The 24,491-nt window shown below is 38.2% G+C and overlaps 2 protein-coding genes across 5 annotated transcripts; both read right to left on the bottom strand.

Annotated features, from left to right (window-relative positions):
- Positions 1-888: 888 nt before the first annotated feature.
- Positions 889-9,017, bottom strand: LOC127361215 (ubiquitin-conjugating enzyme E2 D3-like). 3 transcript variants are annotated; one of them, XM_051395647.1, is made up of 8 exons: positions 8,578-9,017; positions 6,288-6,351; positions 5,532-5,563; positions 5,251-5,328; positions 4,643-4,748; positions 4,050-4,143; positions 3,816-3,865; positions 1,943-2,096 (listed from the first exon to the last, which is right to left on the bottom strand). In XM_051395647.1, exons 1-7 carry the CDS (start codon positions 8,599-8,601, stop codon positions 3,817-3,819), a joined length of 447 nt encoding a protein of 148 aa, XP_051251607.1. In that variant the 5' UTR covers positions 8,602-9,017; the 3' UTR covers positions 1,943-2,096; position 3,816. The 3 variants fall into 3 exon arrangements, with proteins under 3 accessions (XP_051251616.1, XP_051251607.1, XP_051251627.1); XM_051395667.1 differs by lacking the exon at positions 8,578-9,017 and adding an exon at positions 7,311-7,332; XM_051395656.1 differs by lacking the exon at positions 3,816-3,865 and having other exon boundaries at positions 889-2,096; positions 8,578-9,013.
- A 1,728-nt stretch (positions 9,018-10,745) lies between these two features.
- Positions 10,746-23,171, bottom strand: zmp:0000000662 (RING finger protein 145). Of its 2 annotated transcripts, none has more exons than XM_051395610.1 (11): positions 22,987-23,171; positions 21,201-21,513; positions 19,944-20,052; positions 18,590-18,681; positions 16,867-17,108; positions 16,085-16,260; positions 15,834-15,974; positions 15,005-15,187; positions 14,748-14,895; positions 14,009-14,365; positions 10,746-12,308 (listed from the first exon to the last, which is right to left on the bottom strand). In XM_051395610.1, exons 2-11 carry the CDS (start codon positions 21,367-21,369, stop codon positions 11,421-11,423), a joined length of 2,505 nt encoding a protein of 834 aa, XP_051251570.1. In that variant the 5' UTR covers positions 21,370-21,513; positions 22,987-23,171; the 3' UTR covers positions 10,746-11,420. The 2 variants fall into 2 exon arrangements, with proteins under 2 accessions (XP_051251570.1, XP_051251569.1); XM_051395609.1 differs by lacking the exon at positions 22,987-23,171 and adding an exon at positions 21,754-22,031.
- Positions 23,172-24,491: the final 1,320 nt, after the last annotated feature.

Below are 24,491 nucleotides of genomic sequence, written 5' to 3'. Positions count from 1 at the left end.
TAAATACATTGATGTGTTAGCTTTGCAGAGTCAGATTAAATATAATATTAATGGATTAAGATACCCAGCAGTACATATATTATTATGAAATGGATCATTCTGCATAATGAGTACTTCTTTCTTTATGTTATTTATTTGTAACAGAGTATTTCCACCATTGACAGTATATATAATAAGATTTCTACACTGTGGTATTGCCACTTAAGTAAAATATTTGAGCACTTTTACTGCAGCATTAATGTGTATCTCACATTTTACTGATGTAGTTAATTTGAATTTCTTTATATAACGTTGGGTAGTTCACGTTTGTGGTGTCGCTGAGAACCACAAAGTAAACATTACTCAGATTAAATGTGTATTTTTCAGAGTTAAAGTCAAAGTTTTGTATCAAAGATGTAAATAGTTTAATCATTCTGTACAGTTGGAACAAACAGGTTTAATGGTCTGTTGTGGCAATATTGTACAAACACATCACATCTGTAATTACTGATGTAGTCATCAGTTTGAAGGGCGTATTATAAAACAGCTTATTATCATAGAAGAAAAGGCACAATTTATCTTTGAATTCATGTTAATTATCTGTATTGCTTTACTAAAATGAGCTTTGAGCCTTCACAGAAGAGATGCTTTAGAAACTGATTTAATTATCTCCATTTGAACTGATGAAGTGGCTCTTATTCGACATCCACATCAGGTCTATTCTTTACAACCATTCATAAATAAATGTAAGACGTACATTTTTTGCATGGAAATACTGAAATTATACTTGTATTTTAAAAAAATAAGTCATGTTATTGCAGCAACTAAAAACATTCAAACTACCAACAATGATTTAAAGTTAATGTTAAAAAAAATGCCTTAAATAAAACACATAACTCAAGACTCATCTTATGGTTTAAGTAACTTTATTGAAGGGAAAAGTAAAAAGAAACAAGAGCCACAAGTTGATTATCAACCATTAGCTTTGCATCAATATCTTAGGGCTACAAGAAGACAGTGTTCGAGTGGGCATAAAACTAATAGCTCATCTACTGGCTTCTAAATAACAAAAAAGAAATAGAAAGCCTTTGAGGGGAACCAAATTTTTTCCAACGTCCAGCCTTACAATCCACTTAATTTCTGCAGAAACATATCAGATATAATAGCCTACCTTTATTAACATGCATAAAATACAACATTGAAGTTCTTATATTTTGTTTCCTTAACATTGATATATACTGCTGTGCTTCTCTGTACACACACTTTTGATAGTGGAATAAGATACACTTCTTTTCCTCGGGTAATAGATTCCTATACTAATGATCAGAAGAACGTAACTGCCATCAGACCAGGAGGCAGATACAGGAGCCACTAACCAGTTTCCCACAAAATCTTTCAGAGAATTGGCATCCCCCTCCCTCCTCCCCCTTTAGTTTTCTGAATTTTTTTTTTTTAACCACCTTCAAATAAAATGCACCAGACTTTTTGCCAATTTGAAACCTTTTAAAAATTCTGAATTTAGTAGTACGGCAAAAGACAGGCTTCTCTACAAGTGCTCTCGAGAAATCCAGTAAGTTATCAACCCCACGGGATCCGGCCGGGGTGTAACACACTGGATCATCGTGGGGTCGATTGTAATGGTTCGGCGTCGGGAGACCAGTCGCATCAGATTCTACTAAGTGTGTGCAGAGTAAAATGATTAACATCACCAATTCCTGGGTTGAAATAACTCTTACTGGTGCATGCTCTAACAAGTGTTCAGAACCATGGTGATTGTTTTTTTTTTGTATTTTTTTAAACTCCATAAAAAAAAAAATAAACCGGAGTAGAAACTTCACAGAAACTGGCACGTGTCCTAGAGAGAAAACACTATCTTCTTATGAGCGCGCAGGTGGTAAAGGGAGGAGGGAGGGATAGAAGGGAGGGATGGGAGGAGGTAAAATGCTCTGATTTTTAAAAAAAATAAAATAAAGAAAAGAAATAAAAAGTGAAAAAGAAAAAAGAAAATCCCGGATTTTTTTTGTTTGAACCAAACAGCGACATTTTTCCACCAGCTTTCCAAACGATGCCATCACATTGCGTATTTGTTTGTCCATTCTTTTGCTGTTCTGGTGTATCTGCAAAGAGAAACAAGAAAAACTAAATTAACTCGAGCAAAAACAACTGACTGAACTCATCACATTCACCATAAAAACTCTCTTTATTCAGGATTTATTTAAAGCACATGCACTTGAGGACATTGCTTTTAAAAGCAGTGCAAGCAAAGTTCCTAACAAAAACACCGGAAGAACTAAACTTCTTAATCTGGGTGATAAAACAGAGAAATGTTTCTTTGACATGTCATCTTTACCTACGTCTTACAAGAACAAAACCTTTTCATGCTGGGGTTAGTGGCTGTGTTTACATGCACAGAAAATTCTGCTTCTAAATGCTCCGCCATTGAACACAAAAAGCAATAATTACACTCATACACAGATTATATTTAACACAAAAGGCCCATTGATTGGAGGGGAAAAAATACATTAGACGACAACAACAGGGCCTCTGGGAAAATGAGACGGGAAATGTTTTTCTATCTTCAGATATTTTATTGGGAAAACGAGAAAAACAGAGAAAATAAATTGTTAGTTGCACCCCTTATGTTTGATTATAGTCTCAATAATTGTTTTATGGCACAGAAAAGTACCTAAACTCCAGATTTGAAGGTTTTGGGTAAATGCAATGGTAGCGATAGCGTCCTATGAGTCTTTACATTTACCTTGTAAAGAGCTATATTGAGGTGACTGAGATGTGTTTAGATTTTAAAAATCATACAACCTTCTGTGAAAGTGTTTTTGTAATTCAAAATTCATTATTGACTGAAAGTAAAGATCTACCTGCTTCCATCTGTCCAAAACAAAGAACTCCTTCTGGTCATTTTTTTTTTTTTAAACCATACATGTTCAGACTGATTTCCTTTCAGGGAGCCACAGTTGATAATCAGCTTGCAAAGACTTGTAACTTAAACATAACAATTAATTATTTGTTGCCTTTATTATTTTTATTGTCATTTCATTGCATGGTGATGCAGCTCTGCAGGCAAACACCTGAGGGTTTTAAAATCTGCTCTAACAAGCTTTTTCATACAAAAGGAACCCAACTTAAATGTTCCTAATAGTTTGTCTGTTAGACTTCATAGCGCACGAATGCAGGTCTTTTTGGCAGGCAAATGTCGGTGTGTCCTTGAATGCACCACCAAGACCATTTTGTCAGAATGGTTCCTGCTGACAACTGGCTTTACCGCTTTTTACCGTGCAACAGTAACAACAGTGATAAATAAAGGCAACCCATTTTTTTTAAACTAGTGGATTAATCTCAAGTCTCTACACATTGATTTTCCAATCAAACAGAAAAGCATTTGTACTAAATGTGGGGTCTAACATTTTATATGTTGGTCTAAAATCTCAGTCTGTTTGGAAAGACAAGACCTCAAACTATCCGTATTTACTGAACTATTTACTTTTTCATGCAACAGAACAATTAGCTGTTAACTTGTATAATCAGGAACCCACAACAGTGAAGAGAGCATTGTTTCAGTGGGCATGGCACAAATATTTAAATGACTTGTTTGTTTACGCCAACAGACAGACTTCCTCTGCAGGGTATCAAGGTGCAAGATCTGAGCGGAGTATGGCCAATGCAGCCCGAGATTAGTATAATCACAGTCAAATCCAACACAGCAGTCATATACGTCATAACAGAGACCCAAGCCTCTGGTTATGCCAGTGAGACCAGAGCATCACAACCAACCAATCCCAAAGCAAGAGCCAAGATGCAGCACTGCCTCCTGGCCTTACCCTAAAGCATGGCATACTTTGTTGTCCACTCCTGAGCTAGTTTATTGTACCTGACAGGGTGAAACTAGGTTACATACTAGACTCAGGTGATACTTGTACAGGTGATTGCTTTACTATGCCATTAAAAGTTGGGACAATTGTGGATAATGTACCATAATAAACAACATGTACTACAGGGCTGTTGAGAATGAGTTATTTCACATGTTTAGCACACGTATGGATAATGTTACTTACTTCTGACTATCTGTTTTGTAGATTCGTGCGATCTCTGGCACTAGTGGGTCATCGGGGTTTGGGTCACATAGGAGTGAGCAAATGGAGAGAAGAACTGCAAGAAACAGATGGACATTAAACAACTGTTGTATAATAACAAATATAAAAAAAATAGTCTGCATTCGAACCATCTACACAAGTTACCTTAACCTCATTTAATGATGATCTTGTAATATCTAAAATGAAGGTGTCTATGAATATCTAACCCCAAAACAGTGCATATTGTCAAATGAAAGTAAGAAATGGGACAACAGATGACATCTAAAAGGCAACATTTGTATTAATAAAGTTAAAATATTACTTTATTATAAAAAAGTAATTATTAATTATTCATTAAAAAAAAGCTCTTTCAATGATCATTTCTAAACTCTTTTTGTTCATAGCACCAAAACAGTCAACAGGAAAGGACTTTCATGTTGTTATTAGCTAATATCCTTCTTGATTTGTCCATCAAGAACTTTCCCAATGTTTGGTGACGCACTTCAGACTCATCAACTAATAACTGACACATTTATTGCCAAGAACTCATGGTGTCCTTTCATGATTATCCATACCTTTAGAAATAGTAAGTGCAGGAGACCACTGTGATCTGAGAATATCCAGACAGATACTGCCGTTACTGTTAATATTTGGGTGGTAAATTCTTGTTGTAAATGCAACCTGAAAAAGGGAAAAAAAAAACAAACAAACAAAGAGTGAGGACTCAGTCAAATAAGAGTGCGTCACAAATGTCATGGTTATGCAATTCAAACTTCTTGACACGAGGCGGACACGTTTGATGCTCATGACTATCAACTTCTGGAATGACCGGTATTGCTGCATGAGGACTGTCAACAGATACAGAAAGTGTTTATGATGCCAAACCGCCAGGCTTGGTTTCATTTAAAAAGAACTGTTTCTTTGTTATTTTCCAGTAACTTCCACACATACACACACAGTGTAAAATTAGAGTTTCTGAGTGCTAAAACAAATACAATGTTTGACCTCAGTTCCAGACCGTGAATATATTAGCCATTATCTTTATGTCGCAATAGAGACTGACTGTTGCATAATGAGTACTGAAGAGGACGATATACATCTTTAATTCCACCAATGTATAATGCGATCTAATGAGAGAATAAAAGAAGAAAGAAAGCCTGGTTTCAGGTGTGATTCAGTTTACCTTGGGTGGTTTGAAGGGGTAGTCTGTTGGAAAATGAATTGTCAAGAAGAAAACTCCCCCCTGATATGGACTGTCGCTCTGAAAGCAAAAGAGACATTTACATATTATAGAGAATGATCTAAACCCGCTTTCCACAGCTGCCCCATTATCAAGTCAAATTTCAACCTTTATCACGAATACATTTAAAGCAGCCGGGAACACTACCTCGGTCACAAATTTCATCACCATGCAGCCTTCGAAGTACAAGAGAGCAACAATTATGTCATAAAGTATCTACTTACAGGTCCCATGATTGTGGCTTGCCAGTGAAACACTGCAGAGAAACGAAAGTAAAGTGTTAGGAAACGAGGAAAAGGTCACAGGTATGATTTGACAGGAACTACGCTTCTAAAATGTCTTTGCCGCATTCAAGATGCACAATTTCCCTTTATATATACACACACTTTCATTCTCATACTCTGAGAAGTTTTGTAACCATGGTGGTCACGTATTAGTTTTACTCTACCGCCCATCATGCTATTTTAGGGTGGAGGTATTCATGACCCATATAACCAGTGCTCAGCTCTAGGCCTACACCCATTTGTGCTTTTAGAGTTTATTTAAAAACACACTTAATAGTTTCTCTTGAATTAAAATTTTCTGAAAAGTCTGTGTGACAGAATAATCTTCAACATGTAGCTTGTTTGATTTTAGTTTTTTTATTTAATTGTTTTGCTGTTTTCTTCAAACATTAAATTAAATGGTTAGTTCTTTGACAGGAAATTAATTGATAAAAAGGGCCATTTAAAAAGGAAAAATGCTATATTTTCAGGTTTGATGTCATGTCATACATGATTGTAAACTAAATATCTTTGGGGTTTGGGCTGTTGTTCAGACATAACAAGACATTTGAAGATGTTACCTTGGTCTGTGGGAAATTATAAAAAACATTCATATCTGGCATTTGAGACACAAAACTACTAATAAATAAAATAAATGAACCATTGTCACATTAATTGATAGTGACTAATGCTTTTGACTCGTTCTGGGACACTTACTGTCATCGCTCACTGGGCCGGCTGAGCACTGTGCTGGTGGGTCACGAGCCAGGTCACTAAGCTCCTGTAATGAGAAGAGGTTTACAAACAATAACCAATTAGACCACAGTGATCTTAAAGAGAAAAAACAATGGAGGAGACACGATCTGAAATCAACGTGCCAGACTGAGCAGCATCCTGGGTATAAATGCCAACATGGGGGGGAACAGGGGGGGGGGGGAGACGCCACATGAGTGGTCGTGTTCTTCATTTTAGTTCACAACACCCTCGAGTGAGTGTTGTTATCTCCTGTCACTCCCCTCTAAGTTCAACTCCGCACCAGCTCAGGGGGAAGGGGGCCACCTTGTTATCGTCTACACCAGTGGTTCCTAAGTTGATGGTCAACACGCCTTAGAGGTCACCAAAGGGGGGTCGCGAGGCCTTCTCGATTTTAAGGAGCGCACAGGCACTTAGAAAACACACACAGTGAGCCTATATCGCAGCACGAAACCAAACTTCATGCTCTTCTAAACAGCCTCGTCCGACATTAGAAAGGCACGCTGTTAAAGCAACCAAAGAACTAATATAACAATGAGAAGAAAACACTGAATTAGTCCAAAAAAAAGAAGCCTATCAAGCATGTATGATTGGACTGAAAGTTCCCTAAAGTTATCAAGAAACCTCATCTCTGATGTACAGGAAATAGTCTGCCCCAAATTCAACCAAATCACACGTTTTACATCAACTTCCGTTCGCTGTTTGGGTTCACTGTATAGTTTCAGTTGTTCTGTATTGTTATTGCTATTGAATATAATTTTAAATATCTATAAAAACACGTTACCCACTCTTGGGTTGTCCGTTTACTAAATGGGTGAAAAAAGGGGTCCTTTAAGGAAAAAAGGTTGGAAACCACCGGGCTACACAGCCAACCGCAAGATGAGCCCGAAGCATACATACTGCCCCTACTGTTATTTTTAGGTCTACAGCTACTTTAGAGTGAGGTGGAGGCCACAGCCCCACCCCGGGCCTACGGGACACACACACCATCTGACAACGAAGTTTATGGATTCCCCTGGAAGAACATTCTCGTCAACAGCACGGTGAAGAAATGAAGCCACGGCGTGAACTCTTCCTTTAGGTGTAACTCTGCTCTCTACTGCTGCCAACTTCCTCCATTTAAGGGCCAGAACACACCCTGTGAATGTGCACAGACACAGAACAAATACGTACGCATACCAAGGAAGTGTATCATGAAACGCAGCTCTGATTGCTAACACGAATTCGGTCAGCGATGTGAGTCACGGGTTCTGGTAATACAGGAGTATCGGAGTAAAATAAAAAGTTTAACAGGGCAAAGAGGAAACTAAAAAGCGAAAGTAGATCACAATGTTATCTAACCCTCTCATCTGTACTGTCAGAGGAGAGATGGCGGAGACAGATCCTAACCACATACAGGCTTCAGTGAACATGAAAATAAAGCAGACTATGTGGTCGACAGGTGAGATTGAGACACATTTACTCCTATAATGTAAAAACATCATATAAATTAAGGTTATGCTACCAAATAAAACTCTATAGTTTCATATTTAAACGACACACTGACCACTTAAAACAATAATCCTAAGAGAAGGAGGAGGGCATATATTGCTGCCTAGTATGTATACGTGTAAATATTGTTATTATTATTATTAAAGTTGTTTTTTAAAAAGCTACAAGTCTACTTTTCTTTCCCACCCTCCACTTTACTCTAATATACAAACACACACACACATTTCACACTTCCTTTGACTTTATAATCGTCTTGTTTCCACACCTATAAAGCCAACAGGACTGAATTATATCACAGCTATTATATAAACTATTTTAAAAAAAAACACTGGATACCTCTTTAACATAGCACACCGACATGTGAGGCCCTCTAATAAAACACTAAAACCACACAGCATTCAAAACATGTAAAAGGTATAAAGTATCTTTTAATAAACACATAAATAAATAAATAAATAAAAAAAGAAAGAAACACAGTGAACCTGTAACCGAAACTACTAATGTTAGCAAAGCTAAATGGCGTTTGCGGTCCAGACGTCGAGCCGTGTCCCGTGTGTGTGTGCTACCCGGCCACATAAATCCACTAAACACTACACACACAGTACACGAAGCAACAAAAAAAACACACACACACTTTCCCAGAACATGTTTGACCGCCATGTTTCCACAGGATACAGCAACAAGAGGAGCGCTCGGCTACATTGTGGGAGGCTAAGGGTAACTTAGCTACGTTAGCTCGCTAACATGGCCGACGGTGTCTCACCTTGTTGATCCGTTTCAGAGCCATCCTCTCTCGGTGTTCCTCTCTCGGTGTTCCTCTGTGGGTGTGCGAAGAGGTTCCGATCCAAGCAGTAATTAATAAAGCGGTCAAACTCGACGGGCCTCCCTTTTTCCTTTTTTTTATTTTTTTATTCTCGAGCTAGCGCAGTTAGCTTGCCGAGCTAGCTAAAACTACGTATGCGCGGAGTTGGGTAACAAAGCTCGCAGGCTCGATCCCCTCTCTCTCTTTACAACGCCTTCAGTTGGATTATTTGTGCCCCCCCCCACACACACACCGTAAAGCGAGGTTGAGTACGTGCGTTGTGCCAGGTGAAAGGAAAGAAACAACTCTCCTGGACGAGCCGGGGGAAAAAAAAAAAAAAAAGAAAGGCTCCTCTTTTGGTTTGGGTCGATGCTGTTAGCCAACTAGCGGCTGTGGACATGGAGTGGGAGCTTTATGACGAGAGGAGGCGGTCCACGGCGGCTGCGCAGTGACGGGGCGGTTGCTGAGTGACGGGGCGGTTGCTGAGTGACGGGGCGGTTGCTGAGTGACGGGGCGGTTGCTGAGTGACGGGGCGGATGTGGTGGCAGATTGGTTACAAGCTGCTGGGGGGGAAAACAACAACAACAACAACATGCATGACAGGACCCTTATATATATATATTTATATATAGGTCAGCTTATTTAATTATTGTTAAAGGGTAAATTTAAATTGTTATGATTCTGGTGCAATATATTTTTATATTGAGTGAATTAATATATAATAAGTAGTTAATGATTATGATTTATGAAATAGACTAGGGATTATTTTATTATTAATTATTCATTTTGACATTTTCTTGTTGATATTTATACAATGTATTATTTATTGTATGCATATCTTTCTTTTATACACATGCTATATATCATATCTCATGTATATATATATATATATATTAATATGTGTGTGTGTGTGTGTATACATTATTATTATTATATACTGTTATTAACAATAACACTACCTTCCTACTTTCATATCATCAGTACTATTACCACCATCTTGCAAATACAACTTCTTTGCACCTTATCTACCTATTTATCTTTTTTATCTTTTCTACCTAAGAATTTTATTCTGTTGTTGTATTTTATTGTATTTAAATGTACCTGGCTGCTATGACTACCCAATTTCACTTCAGGGATTAATAAAGTCTATCTATCTATCTATCTATCTATCTATCTATCTATTAATTGTTAAAGGCTAAATTTAAATTGTTTTGATTTTGGTGCAACATATTTTTAAATATTGTTAAATATGTTTGCAAAATCATAAGAATATTAAGTGAATACAAATATAATAAGTCATGATAGTAATTCCACCCCCCCAAAAAGTTGATTTATGAAACAAACTAGGGATTATTTTATTATTAATTATTCATTTTGACCGTAAAATATCATAGACAAGTTAAAAGTTCCTTCTCTTCGATGATGAACAGAATATCTTTGGGTTTTATAAATCTTAGTCTATTTCATAAATCAACTTTTTTTGGGAATTACCAAAGTATAATGACATGATAAGGGCCTTCAGGTGGGTCCTGATATGATACCTGACACCTTTAACTGCTTTAAATAAACTACAACTGATACTTAAAACTGCTTCAGTGTTTTAACTGACACTTCTACTTTAACTCTCATACAATATTTCACATTTTATGGTTGTAAAGTGTAGCCCTTTTCTATAGTTTGAGATAATTCCTTCAGCTGATATTGTGCTTACATTCCCAAAGTCCAGGTTTAATTAAATTACTCCACAGGGGCCATGTAATGTCTCAGCATAGGAATACTGCACACAATGCACAGAGAAGGAGAGGAATGGGAGTTAACAGGCAATAATATTGGTTACATTACGTGTAAATACTTCAGTTTCAGCCTAATGGGAAGGTTGGCTGAAGGATTTTTGGACACTTTTTTTTAAGGGAAAACACCCACAAAATGAACACCAGCACAGATATTAAAAAGAAAATCCTTTGTATGTAACTAGCTGAGTGTTGAAGAGGACATTAGAACAAAAACAACCCAAGTTTTGTAAGGAGACATTTCGAAATAATGGCCAACAACTATAACATAGAAATACTATTTATAGCATTTTATGATGGCTGTGATATTTTACTGTGGATGATTGTGCAATGACACAGTGATGTAGAATACTTTATTATCTCCGAATCAATATATCAGCCAAAAAATGTCATCTGGACTCTCTTAGCTTAAGGCTACAGAAGTAATGTTGTGTTTAGACTTAAGAAATCTGGCACGCAATGCCAGCCTCACCGTGCACCTGCCGTGGTTTTATTAATTCATATAGAAACTACAGTAAAAAATAAAAATACTGGTCAGACAGAGAACCTTTGCAGTACAAAACGCTGATTCATTAATAACAAAAACAACCGCTGAAGCTTTTCCTTTTGCCACATTGCATTCACAAAAATGCTAAACAAGACAACTACCAGGACACTGGGGAAAAACATAAATCAAAAGTCATTTAATTTTTCTAAGTAAACATCTTCACTCGTAACCTGGTAGAATTTGGTAAATATCGACGTAAGATAATTGCTTTATAGTTACACGTAATCTCTATGAATTAGATTTTACAATTTCTTTACAGTTGCACAATAAGGGTCATTTTAACCCAACACAAAATTTAGTCCCTATATTCAATCCAGATGCATGTTATTTGCTCAACTGACAGTACACTGTCAAAGTAAAATATATTCTTTTCCTATTGATTCACAGAAAGAAGGCAAATGTGCTTAATTCCCCAGTACAGGAGGATCACCCTTTTTTTACCCCTTCAAGGCACTGATGCAGGGCAGTCAGTCACTGTTGTCTGTGCTTGTGCATGAGGACATCTGTGGGACAGTTTCTGCCTCTCTGAGCCCGTCCAAGTCCGAATATGTGCCGTTACCTTTATGAGTCTGAGGTCCGTCAGTGCAGTCTAAGAGTTCTGAGTTTTCATTACATGATTTGACAGATGTTTGGCTATCGACGAGGCTCACACCAAGGGCCTCAAGATTGTTGTCAGCATTGTTTAATTCAGTTGTACCGAGGCTGTTCCATGATTTAGGAGTCCCATAGCAGCTGCCTTTGCTGTTTTGTGGCCCTCTAGGACAGAAAGTAGCTTCAAATTCTGCTCCGTTAGAGTCAGATTGGCCCTCCACCGCGTTCTCGTTCACAGCATTACAAGTTAATGGCAGTGGTGAGTCATTGCCACTCTCCTCACCTTGATTTTGCATGTTATGAGAAGAAGTTTTACCCAGTAGCACATGGGAACTAGAAATGCCCCCCGAAGAGCAGCTTGACACTGGGCTAACAAATCCTACAAAGTCTCCACTGGAGCTGAAACGAAGACCTTGGACAGCTTCTTCTGTTTGGTCTTTATTTTCAGCCCCACAGTCTCCATCCCCAAAGCTTCCCGTCTGCTCCTGCTGCTCGGCGGGATCAGGAGTTACAGCTTCGCTCTGTGTCTCTCGGGACGTGCCGTTGTCCCGGTTCTGATCTACATCTTGTGCAGGCGGTTCTGGCCCTGGTTCTCTCTGAGTTGGAGCTGCCGGAGCCTCGCCTGAAGCCTGGCTCTGGCCTGGCGGGTTGGGTCGGACCGTTTGGTGGCACATGGGACAGGTCTCCTGCACGTACAGCCACTTGCGGAGGCAGTTGCCATGGAAGAAATGTCCGCAGTATGTGATAACAGCAGCGCTCATTTCCTGTGAGGAGAGACATATTTGACTTGACTGTAACAGCTTAATGAAGTAGTAAATCTATAAAATACTATTACATATCTATCAAATATAACATTATATACTTTAACGGGTCATAACTGACTTATTTGTGCCTATATGAAAATTATCTTGATATGATATTTTACCGTGTTTAATAGCTGCAACTGAATTTTAGTTGTAAATGCTTTGGTTACATTTGAAAGACTTTACACAACATAGCTGGAACCTCTTACATCAAGCAATCAAATCATAAGCTGCTCCTACCTGGGACATAATGAAAAGCATGTTTAAGCTCTTTTAGTGTGTGCAGGCTAATATGTAACAGTAAGCAACAGTCAATTAATATATTTAATATAATTAATATATATATATATATATATATATAAAACATATATATATATATTGAATATTTACTAATTGGTATATACAAAAACAAAAATTCCCAGTGTCAATCAATTAATTTTAATTGTGACAAAATGGTAAATGGTTGGTGGGCCACCCAGCACCCTATCACAGGCCAGATTTGGCTCATGGGCAGCAAGTTGAGTATGACTGGTCTAAGGTATCGTATATATTGTATAGATTCATCTGATAATATATTTTGCATTACATTTCAGTCAAACAGTTCTTTATCTGTTTTATTACCTCTTACCTTGGGTTTGTGCTGCTGTGACATGTGAATTTCTCCAATAAAGTCTTATTTTTTCTTTAAAATAGAGCACATGTCAGGGCTAACATCTTCTCTACATCATTTTCTGTAGCTGCTTCCTTGACAACAACCTAGTCATGACTGTCAAGGACAGGTAAAAGCTATATGAACTGGTTTCAACAATAACCATGGCTGAGGGCCAAAGATTGTGCCAGAACAGTGCAAGTAGAGGTGGAGCTAAACTGGAAAAACAGGAACAACGTGACTTAAAAAAAAAAAAAAGGTACACACAGAGTTAAGTATTATAAACAGCAGTGTATGTCACATGTTGGTCCACCACCTACATGTCGAGCTGGGCTATACTGTCAAATATAAAGGATCACAACATTTTTAACTCTATACTAATGTTGAAATTGTTGTGATATTTTGGGTATGAATGTGGATTTTCATACAATAATTAACATTTAGAGGAAGCATTGACTGTCCTCTTTGTACAAACTCACCCTGTCACCGGTGACATCTGAGCATGTCACAATGGTGACTGTGTCAGTTTTAAATTAGATGTCCATCTGTGTTTGTCGGCTGTCGCTCAGGAAGTAGAGCGGAGCTAATCAGAAGGTTTGCGGTTCAATCCTCGGCTTGTCCCTCTGCAAGCGCACTTGAACCCCAAATTTCTCTAGATGCGGTGCCATCAGTGTGTGAATGTGTGCGAATGGATTAGTTTTTTTTTTTCTGATGAGCAGTTGGCACCTTGCATGGCAGCCTCTGCCATCAGCGTATGAATGTGTATGAATGGGTGAATGCGACATATAGCATACAGTGTTTGAGTGGTCTGAGGACTAAAATGGGGCTGTACAGGTGCAGTATATTTACTATTTGTCACAAGTTAAAGCTCTGTGAAAGAACTTGGGAAAACAGCAGCAATGACCAAATCGGGGTTAAGATGGAGCTCCGTTGGGTAGTTTGTTCCCAGCCTTAAACATACCGCACAAGCACTCTGATGATCTGCCAATGACAAAGTCACAGCGGCACTAACCTGGAAGCAGATGGAACAGACGTCGTTGTGTTGCTGCAGCTGCTGAGCCGTGGCTCTGGGGAGGGAGTTGATCTTCTTAGCCGCTTCCTGTCTGAGCAGGAAGCTCTTCCAGCCAGACTGAGCTCGGAGCCAAACGTTGAAGTACGAGTGGATGATAATGACGGAGGCGCCCATCCAGCTCCACTCCCCGAACAGCGACTCCCACGTGCCGTACGCCACCACGCAGAGCGCCACCACAAACTCCAGCACCCTGCTGACGGCGTTCACCCAGTAGATCACTTCGTCCAGGCTCTCGATCGGGTCGCTGCGAAACAGCTCCACCATGAAGAGGGAGTAGATCAGCATAGTGCCTGTAACCTGCATAAACACATCTCCATTTAGAAAACTACAAATATGACTTCCAGTGTTTAATGGAAGGTCTCTTGCTTTTGTTTCACTTTACAGGAGCAATATCTAGATTTGTATGCAATTATAAAAATTTTTATATTTATCTAAGAGCTTAAGGTTTTGTTTGGGGGGGGTTCATTGCGACTGCCACAGTGCCTTTTTTACGACCACTGTGGGGCGCCAGAGTCTGGAATTTTTTAACTCTACACACAGATGCGTTAGGGAACAGCTTAATAGTAAAAGTTTTGACAGTATTATGACTGCACACTTTGATAGACATCCCAAATTAGAAATAAACCATAACCATAGAAACTTCAGACAATTGTATGACACATAAAGTCACTCTTCCTACCTGAAGGGAAGTCAGCATGCAGCTAGACACCAGTATAAGGAGCCAGAAGTCCATGTGGAAGAACTGGGAGATTTTATAAGCCATAAAAACTGGGAAAACCAGGAGAAGCAGACACATGCTGAGGCCGCGGAAGTGTTTCCAAACACTCCTAGAAGCAGAAACAGAAATGAAGAAATCCTCAGAGAACGCTTTTTAACTCAGCAAGCTTCAACAGGCGTCTCTCCTAAAGGAACTGAACACATGGTTGTCGGTGTTACCTGTTTCTGGATGCACCGAGGGCCAGAATAACCGGATCTGTTATTTCAATCATTGACTGCAGGGTTGAAGTCACCACGATGAAGAGGATGATGCTGAGGAGGAAGGTGCGCTGCAGTGCCTGCATATCTAACAGACCCGTCTGAAGGGCGAGCAGGAGCAGGGTGACACCTTCAGTCACACCTCTGAGGAAAAGGAGGGCAGAGAATTGATAATAGAGCACTTTGACTTTAGATGTGTACAGTACACAGTGCAGAAGTTTATTGTTTAGAAGATAACAAATAATTAAACGATAAACAACTACAACCGAAACTGCTCGCATGAGTCAAAAAGTAAAGTTTAACAAAGTTTAATTCTTCTTATTGTAAATGTCTAATCAAAGTCTTTTTTAAGCACAAATATCCACCTTGAACTATTTCTAGCTTCTCAACTGTGAGCATTTGCTGCTTTTCTTTGTCTTATGTGATATTAAATTCAATTATCTTTGAGTTTTGGATTGAAGATAGATTTTTTCACATATTTTATTTATGTACTTTGTCCTTGGAAATCACCTGCAATGTTTGCTGCCACTATGTGACTTTGGTGCCCCCCAGTGGTAACTCATAGCAGTTATATAAAGATAATATAAAGATGCTATAATCACAAACATTTTACACAAACACAATAAAACACAAATATAGAGGCCAAACAGACATAATTCATCAATATCTTTATATTGTATTTATATTCAGGTGGACAGAGCCCATAAAATGTGTTACTGCAGGTTTAAATGTGGCAAGTGGACCTAAAAAGAGTTAATTAGTGATATTATAATCGGAGACAACATCTCACCTGTGCATGACGTTCTCATTCTGAACAGCTGTATAACCTCCCAGGTAGAACTTGCATAGGTTGAGCAGACCAAGAGCCAGATAGGACACCACGAAGGTCAGACCCAGAAGAGAGTACGGTGTGGCACAACATTCAGAGACACTGTAGGGTTCAATAAACAAAGCAAATTAAAACAACCAGATTATAAACAAAATACAAATGAATGGTACAAGCACACACAAGGAATAATAAAACATAGCATAACATCACACCTTGTGAGCAGGAAGAACATGATTCCCTGATGGCCTGCTGAGGCGTTGCCAGACATGGTGTCTGAGCACAGCTGGACAACGAACAGAACAAACCAGAAGACACTGAAGAGCACTGGGACAGCAAACTGGTTCCACAGAGAGATTCCCACAGCCAGAAGTCTGTACAGCTCGATCACCTGAGGGACATGAAACCAGTGACGTGATGAAGAGTGTAAAAAAAGACAGTTACAAATAACTAAAAGTAAGAGGTAGAGTAAGTGTAAACACATATATTCTTATCATGTGACAGAGAAATTGTAGGTCAGTACAAATAAATAAATATCCTATGCGCTAAACCACAGAAATCTTGTAAAAATGTGAAACAAAACTACATTTTGGAAGAATAAAATCACACAAAAAACATAAAACTAACCTGTAGGAAATGTAACTGTGATTTATTTAGCCACATCACCTATGATACCTGCACTCAAATTGAATTTTGTTTTATTTATCCTGAATATAACTGCAACAAGTGTAGTAAGATGAAGAGCAATATTTCTAAATAAGTCTTGATCAAATGTAAAAACACAATCCTGACTAATATGACACTGAAAGGGTCAAAATATCTTAATAACGTTGTCGACTGAAACTCTTATAGAAAGACAAATGTCCTAAACTTAATTTCTTGTCACATATTTAGGATAAAAGCATCTACAACATACAAATACAAACACATACAAACACATTGAACATTGCGAAAATGTGTTATTATAAAGACAAAAAGATTTCAGGATGAAGAGCACCTCCAGCTGCAGCAGCTCTGAATAGGCAGCCCTTGCGAGGCGATATGGCAGAAAGAGATGTGAGAGGAGGAACACTGTGATTCCAGCTCCAGTCAGTCCCATTGAGAAAGTGTTGACAGTTAACAGAGTGGCGTGAGGAGCAGCGCACAGTCTGGCCAGCAGGGGGAGGATGTGAGCGGAGAACAACCACACCTTTCTGGTCTTCATCAGGAAGGCACACAGCGTGCTGAGAATAATCTGACCTGCACACAATATAACACACTTTATGATGATGACCGATGACTACATTGTTTATAACTAATAACAACTTGAGCATTAAGTCTAAGTCTAATATTTCAGGATTTCAGACGTACAGAGGAAGAGGCATCCAGCTCTTTCTCAGGTAGGACGCTGCCCAGTGTTGCCAATCAATAGCCCAATCAGAGCCTAGAAGCTGCTTTTATTCTGAAGGTCTAATGTAATATGTGTTATATTATTTGTTCTGTTGTGTGGTTAAAGGTTGTGTTTTGTTATTTATGTGAAACAGTGTACGTTTTGGGACGCAATACAAATTTCAGAAGACTATTCTAATAATAAAGCAAAAAGAAATTAAATCAAATAAATCAGTCGCAATAATGAAAAATGCATAATAGATAAAAGATAAAAGAAGTTCCATAAGTACAAAGGTTAGCATTATTACAGACGTAGAAACAGAAAAAAGTTTCAGTTTAGTTGTAATGAAGTGACTTTTGATTTGAACGGATATCAGGTATCAGTCATTTCATGTGAAACTGAGTCTGCTGACGTCGGCGCCCTGTCAGTTTCAATCACACCACTCTGATGAGAGGCAGGGCCAATTTACTAGAATACAGCCTAACTTATCGTAGATGGAATCAACCCAAATGGTACAAAAGCAAGACCGGATGATCACAACCTGCACAAAACTATTTTACCGGTGCAATTACATAAAAAAAAACAACCCAATCTGGCAACAGTGATGTTGCCTGAGGAAGAGCCCAAAGCGTGGAACAAGTTGCAGGCCAGAGTCGCTGCAAATACAATCTTTTTTGTGCTCTTCACACTTTGTTGCACTGGATGACTCCCCTCGTTTTTTTTTTTTTTGTATTATCACTGCTCCATTTGAGACACTTTTTCCACTGTTTTTTTTGTAAATTATTGGTATTACAAACATGATAGAAGTTTACAGTAAGCCAACTTATCTGTCCCGCTGGTTGGTCAGTCAACCTGCTGTTCAGCCAAACACTGTTCAAACCCAAATATCATAATTTCAAAATCCTAAAGAAGCTAATATTTCATGAGATACCGAACATGTTACGGTGAATTTCTTTTGAGAATTTGTATAAAATTATGCACAAGACATCTAGCCATAAAAATATGACTTTTTGAATGTACTTTTGGGGTCTTTTTTCCCCTTTAATAGACAGGACAGCTTGAGAAATGGATGGAGGGGAGAGAGAGAGAGGAGGACATGCAGCAATAGGTCAGATTCAAACCCATGGACTGCTGCAGCAAGGACCCAGACTTGGTACATGGGTTAGGGTTAGAGTGCGCCTGGGTTTGAATATTTATTATAAGTGTCAGACATTGTGGAATGAGATGATGTTTCCAACCGTAAAGCTTGGAAAGGGTGAAACAAGTGAGAAAAGCTGTATATTTAAAGGGTCTAGATGGCAGAGTGTTTATCTAAATGCTATGTATGTATTTATATGTTTTTGGGACTTACTAGTCATTGCAGAGACAAATCTATTGAAGGCCAGAGAATCAAGGTAAACTGCTCCTTCATAACCGTACTGCAGCTCCTCACGAACATAATCCCTGTAAAAAAAACAGAAAAAGAAGGTTTTATAATTATATGTACAGTGTATGAAGAAGAAGAGTTGTTATCTTATAGTACTTGTCCTTATTTATAGATACTTTGACTGTATTATTAGTAGTAATAAATAAAAGAAATATTCAGAGAATTTGAAATCAATCGAGCAATAAATGAGTAGATGCACAAACATTTAGTTTTTGTGTGAATTATTAATTCATGTATTTAGATTAACAAGCCTGAAGCCTTGAATGAAAACCACTGGTTGTTCTCACATTACAAGAAAGTAAACAACAGTGGCCTCAAAACACGATACAGTAACTCGTCTCCTGAAATTAAATATCAGGCTGCAGGATACTGTATACACAGAGGGAGGAGCACTGTGATTGCAGCCAGGCTTCGTAAGGACAGAAAACTGATCTGGGTACAATAAATCTATAAAGTCTAGTAGTAGCAGTAGTTGTAGTAATACTAATAGTAGTGGCAGCAGCAGTAGTTGTGGTAGTAGTAGTGGCAGTAGTTGTGGTAATAGTAGTGGCAGTAGTTGTGGTAGTGGCAGTAGTTGTGGTAGCAGTAGTTGTGGTAATAGTAGTGGCAGCAGTTGTGGTAGTGGCAGTAGTTGTGGTAATAGTAGTAGCAGTAGTTGTAGTAATACTAATAGTAGTGGCAGCAGCAGCAGCTGTGGTAGTAGTAGTGGCAGTAGTTGTGGTAATAGTAGTGGCAGTAGTTGTGGTAGTGGCAGTAGTTGTGGTAGCAGTAGTTGTGGTAATAGTAGTTGTGGTAATAGTAGTGGCAGCAGTTGTGGTAATAGTAGTGGCAGTAGTTGTGGTAGTGGCAGTTGTTGTGGTAGCAGTAGTTGTGGTAATAGTAGTGGCAGCAGTTGTGGTAGTGGCAGTAGTTGTGGTAATAGTAGTGGCAGTAGTTGTGGTAATAGTAGTGGCAGTAGTTGTGGTAGTGGCAGTAGTTGTGGTAGCAGTAGTTGTGGTAATAGTAGTGGCAGCAGTTGTGGTGGCAGTAGTTGTGGTAGTGGCAGTAGTTGTGGTAGTGGCAGTAGTTGTGGTAATAGTAGTAGCAGTAGTTGTGGTAATAGCAGTAGTAATAGTAATAGTAGTAGTCGTAATAGTAATAGCAGTAATAGTACTAGTGATAGAAGGGCAGTAGTTGTGGTAGAAGCAGTAGTTGTGGCAGTAGTAGTAGTAATAGTAATAGCAATAGTAATAGTAATAGTAGTAATAGTAATAGTAATAGTAATAGTAGTGCTTCTCACTTGGAAATCTGATGCCCCATGTATAGAAGAAGGGCAGCGAGGATATGGAGGTAGAGCGTCACAATGTGTCTCAATGGCAGAACCAACACTACCACATTTATCAGATGACCTGGAAAGAAAGAAAAATGGGAAAGTTTATTATGTTTTCTGTGTCTGATGAAGTGAGAGTGAAGATGGTAGATACTCAAGTCAAAAAGTATAAAAGACTATTACTACTACTATTAGACACTAGAACGACACACTGTGATCACATCTGCTGTATTCTGCATTTTTTAAGTCTATAATAATTTTAGCAATGTTGACTTTACTTATCAGACTAAACCTTACACAACTACAATGTGTTCAACTGTGTTTTGAGGTCATGGCTCGGGCTTCAACTAATTTTCGTTATCGATTAATTTCCCACAGCACAAGGTGATGTCTTCAAATCTTTTTGTCTCACAGTCCAAAAACCCAAAGAGATTCAGTTTACAGTTAAAGAGGCAAAATAAAAGAGCAAATCCTCACATTTAATTTAATATTTTTAGTTCTACTTTATAACTTTGGATCATGACATAAATTATGTAAAAAAAAACAACAACATTTTATTTTTATTTAACCCAAATCTTTGGTCATTAATAGAAAACCAAATGTAGTGGTAGAAGACCAAAACTCAGTCATAATTATCAGAACTGAACTTGATTCAACCGGTTTAATTAGCAAATATAAATACTTTGTTTGTATTTGTATAACAGCATTTAGACCATCATGAGGCTGGCAGCTTTTTAAAGGAGGGAGACCTAACACAGCAACGTAATCTCTACAGATAATATTATAATATATTGCACAAATCTGTACAGCTCTTACATTTAAATCATTGTTTCTATAATAGTTTATCATTTATTTACGCCTCTTGACTTGCAATACTTCAATATTTGAATTATTTCTCATACTATTTTTTATTGTTTTGCATTGAATAAACCACGATCAGTTCCTCGTATAAGAAAACCTACTTGGCAATAAGCCTAATTCTGATACAAGACAAATTAATTCACAATAATATTTTAAATTACTGAATGAAAACAAATGTGCAACAGGAATAAAATCTCATTTCCAGGCTTCCAACACACACACACACACACACACACACAAGATAATACTGTCTACTTTACACATTCAGTCCAATATAAACAAGAAACAGCTGATTACAAAGAAAACAGAAGTGAAAGTGTTTTAAAACCCAGTTCTTTAAAACCTCCCCCTGCACTCACTACTCACCAAGGTAGTACATGTTCCAGATGACATACTTATATTTGAAGAGCATGTCTTCATTTTTGGCCTTGAGGTGATCCGTGAGACCTTCAATGTCACATTTGTACAGCAGGTCCAGCACCAGTATGCTCGGCACCCTGAGGGCAACGTTGGCCAACTCCTCCAGACGAGGCATCTTTTATTTATTTATTTATTTTTATTTTTTTAAATAACCAAACTTTGTTGTTGTTGTTGTTGTTGTTGTTGATGATGTGCAGAGAGCTTGTGTGTCACATGCTGTTACCTAACCGCCTCACTGTTTCGCTCGTCTTCTTGTCATCTGCAAACAACAACAAAAAAAAAAAAAAAACAACAACACACCTTTAAAATCAGGTAAACAGGTAAACAGGAAGCTCCCACTTGCCTGAAGCCACACCAGGCCGTTACTCTGCTGGTAATTCCTGCTTTAGCGCCACATTTCATCCACTACTTAGAAAACCCAGACGCTACATTGTGCATTAAAATATCACAGTGGCACAAGCTCTTTTAAAGTTTAAAAAAGAGGGGGGGGGACACTCACTTTGAACGGTGACACACATCACAGCCGAACAGCCATTTGGTAGCTACATGCTGCTGGTGGTTAGCTCTCACAGCGACCAGCGACATGTTTTCATAGCACACAGTTATTTCGATTGAATGCAACTACACGCTCCTCGGAGACAGTTAAAGCAGCCGCGGTGGAGAAAGCGTCGTTTAAAAGGCTCCAGTTTAACGATGCGAGGACGAGTAAAGAGACTTCAAAAATGCAATGTTGTGATTCCGCTCGCTTGCGTGGCCATTTCCTGTGCACACGTCACGACGAAACGCACCAATCGGGTTCGGGTGTTCTTGATTTCAGAATAAGAGTCGTGTTTTATGGTACTACTACTACTACTACTGCTGCTGGTGGTGGTGGTGGTGGTAATGTATGCTCCACTTTTTAACAACGTGGTGCAATTTTTGTATATAATTGATTTAAAAATAGGAATGAAATAGGTGTTTTTCTTATTATATTATTCTGCAGTGGTTTGGGGTCTCAAGATAAATCTGAGGGGTAACAAGATTATTGAAGGCATAAGAAAGGAAAATATATATTTCTAGTACACCAAATTAAATTTTCGTCAGACTTTTTTCTACATTTTGCTTTTTTTGTTAGAAATACTGGTCACTTTCACCTCTTTTGGCCACTAAAAATCTTTCAAATGAAACAATATGAGAAGAAAAACATACTCTTAGGGTCAGCATGAGCTGGATATAGATCACTAAGGCCATAATGTATGAAGGAGTTACAGGAAGACTCTGACTTGTTTTAATGCATCACAAGCAAAGAACTTTGGGAACTACTGGTCTAATGCAGCTACAGTAAAAACAGATTCAGGTCACAAAATGCTGAAAACTGAAGCCACAACTATCAATATTATATTCTGGACCAGTTTCATAATTTCACACATTGAAACACATTGAAAAAACATGTCTATATATTCTTTTCTCATAACATTTGTGATTAGAGTTCAAATGGACAAAGAAAAGGGAATAATGAAGCACAATCTCGATCTTAAATATCCTTAAATTGTCTGGTCACTCGGCAGGAAGATGTAGTTGAAACCCCTAAAGCACGAGACGCCATGTTGTGATAAAAGATGTTTCACAGAAAAACCCCAACCCAATCCAAATCCACGCGCCCATCATCTTGTATGATCCCTCAGATTAACACTGTTTCTGACATGTGGAATATCTGGATGTTGTCGTATGTGTGTGCATTCGTCTTTCCTACCATCATGCATCTGTTCTCTGGATTTGTCCCCATAGCTCTGCACAACTGCCGTCTCCACACAAGCTCTCACAAACATGATTTCATCCTGTCTATACAAAAAAAGTAAATTATTAAGTTAAATTCCCAGAACAAGCACATCGTTTCTCTTATGACTGGCTCTTTACAGCTGTGACATTTTAGCCACAAATGGCAGATGCAACTGTTATAATTGCAACTGCAATCCAATAGGTGACTAATACGAAGAAAAGTACATTTCCTGACTGTGTGGGTGAGAGGTTGCTTGACTGTCCTATTTATATGTAGATAAAAATCATCTCAGAAAGGAAGCCATAGCTCATCTCACATAGGTTAAGTTAGGTTAGGAAGTTCTTACCACACCTGCTTTAGTTGCTTATATAGAGGTCTGACTAAAGGTTTAATGCTCTTAAAAATAAGCAATAAAAAACATATTTTCCTCCTAAAACACATACATACATGATTTAAGATAATTTATTTAATAAATACATGTACAAGAGCTACAACCTCTGACATCAACAAACTAAATAAGAGCATATTTGGGCAACATTATGAGATGTTTACAGTCTGTTTCATGTCATCCTGTCACACTGTATCTAAACTGAACTGAAATTAAAATGGCTTTCTATGTCTCTTTTCTTTTTAGAGGTATAATTACTGCCATTACACTTGTGGCAGTGGTTGAATTTAGAGTTGTACAGGAGACTCATTGCCAAAGAGAAGATCATTAAAAAGCTCTCAGAGAGACTGACAGCATAAAGCATGGACCAAACCTGGAAACACAAACAGAAAGGCAGCCTCACTCTATAGACTGTTTATGTATACATGTGCACACAGAACATCTGGTAATAAGTCACATACAGCTCAGAGAGTGACTCCTTGTTTTCCTTAATGTCATCTTGCATCGCAGCATCATCAGTTTTACCAGATGTTGACAGCCAAGTGAGTAAAAAAGCTGAGTGTAAATACAACACAGATGTGACGGTTTGCCGACAAACAGGAGACGAAGTGTTTGTCACATTAACTTTAGTCTGTGCTGTAATAAATCTCAGCTTGACGCACAACACTTCAGACACACAGTGAAGATAGAGGACAGGAAGCTCTTTATACAAATGCATCAACAATCACTGAGGATATTCTGACTGTCTTTTTTATTGCTATCTGGATGGTTATCATCGTCTCAGGTCTTGATATGATTCAGAAACACTTGAGCACTCAATAAATGTTGCTACACAAGTTACAAAAGTACAAAAAGTCCCTGAGAGTCAGTGCAGAAGAGGACAATGTGAATCATGAAAATTACATAAATCAAACTGGTTGGAAGACTCTGGACGGTTGGTAGAAGGAGGTACTGAGAAGGAAAGCGGAAAAACAATCGTTCATTACAATGTCAAGGGATTTAGTAGATGTTGCAACCAGTCATGGACTAGTGATTAATAATGTATGCAACTGCAAATGAATGAATTTGGTGCATTTATTTATTAGTTTTG

The sequence above is a fragment of the Dicentrarchus labrax genome, unplaced genomic scaffold (genome assembly GCF_905237075.1).
Source record: "Dicentrarchus labrax unplaced genomic scaffold, dlabrax2021, whole genome shotgun sequence".
Taxonomy (NCBI): Eukaryota; Metazoa; Chordata; class Actinopteri; family Moronidae; genus Dicentrarchus; species Dicentrarchus labrax.
Note: the sequence above shows the minus strand (reverse complement) of the source record. Positions and strands in the feature narration are given on the sequence as shown.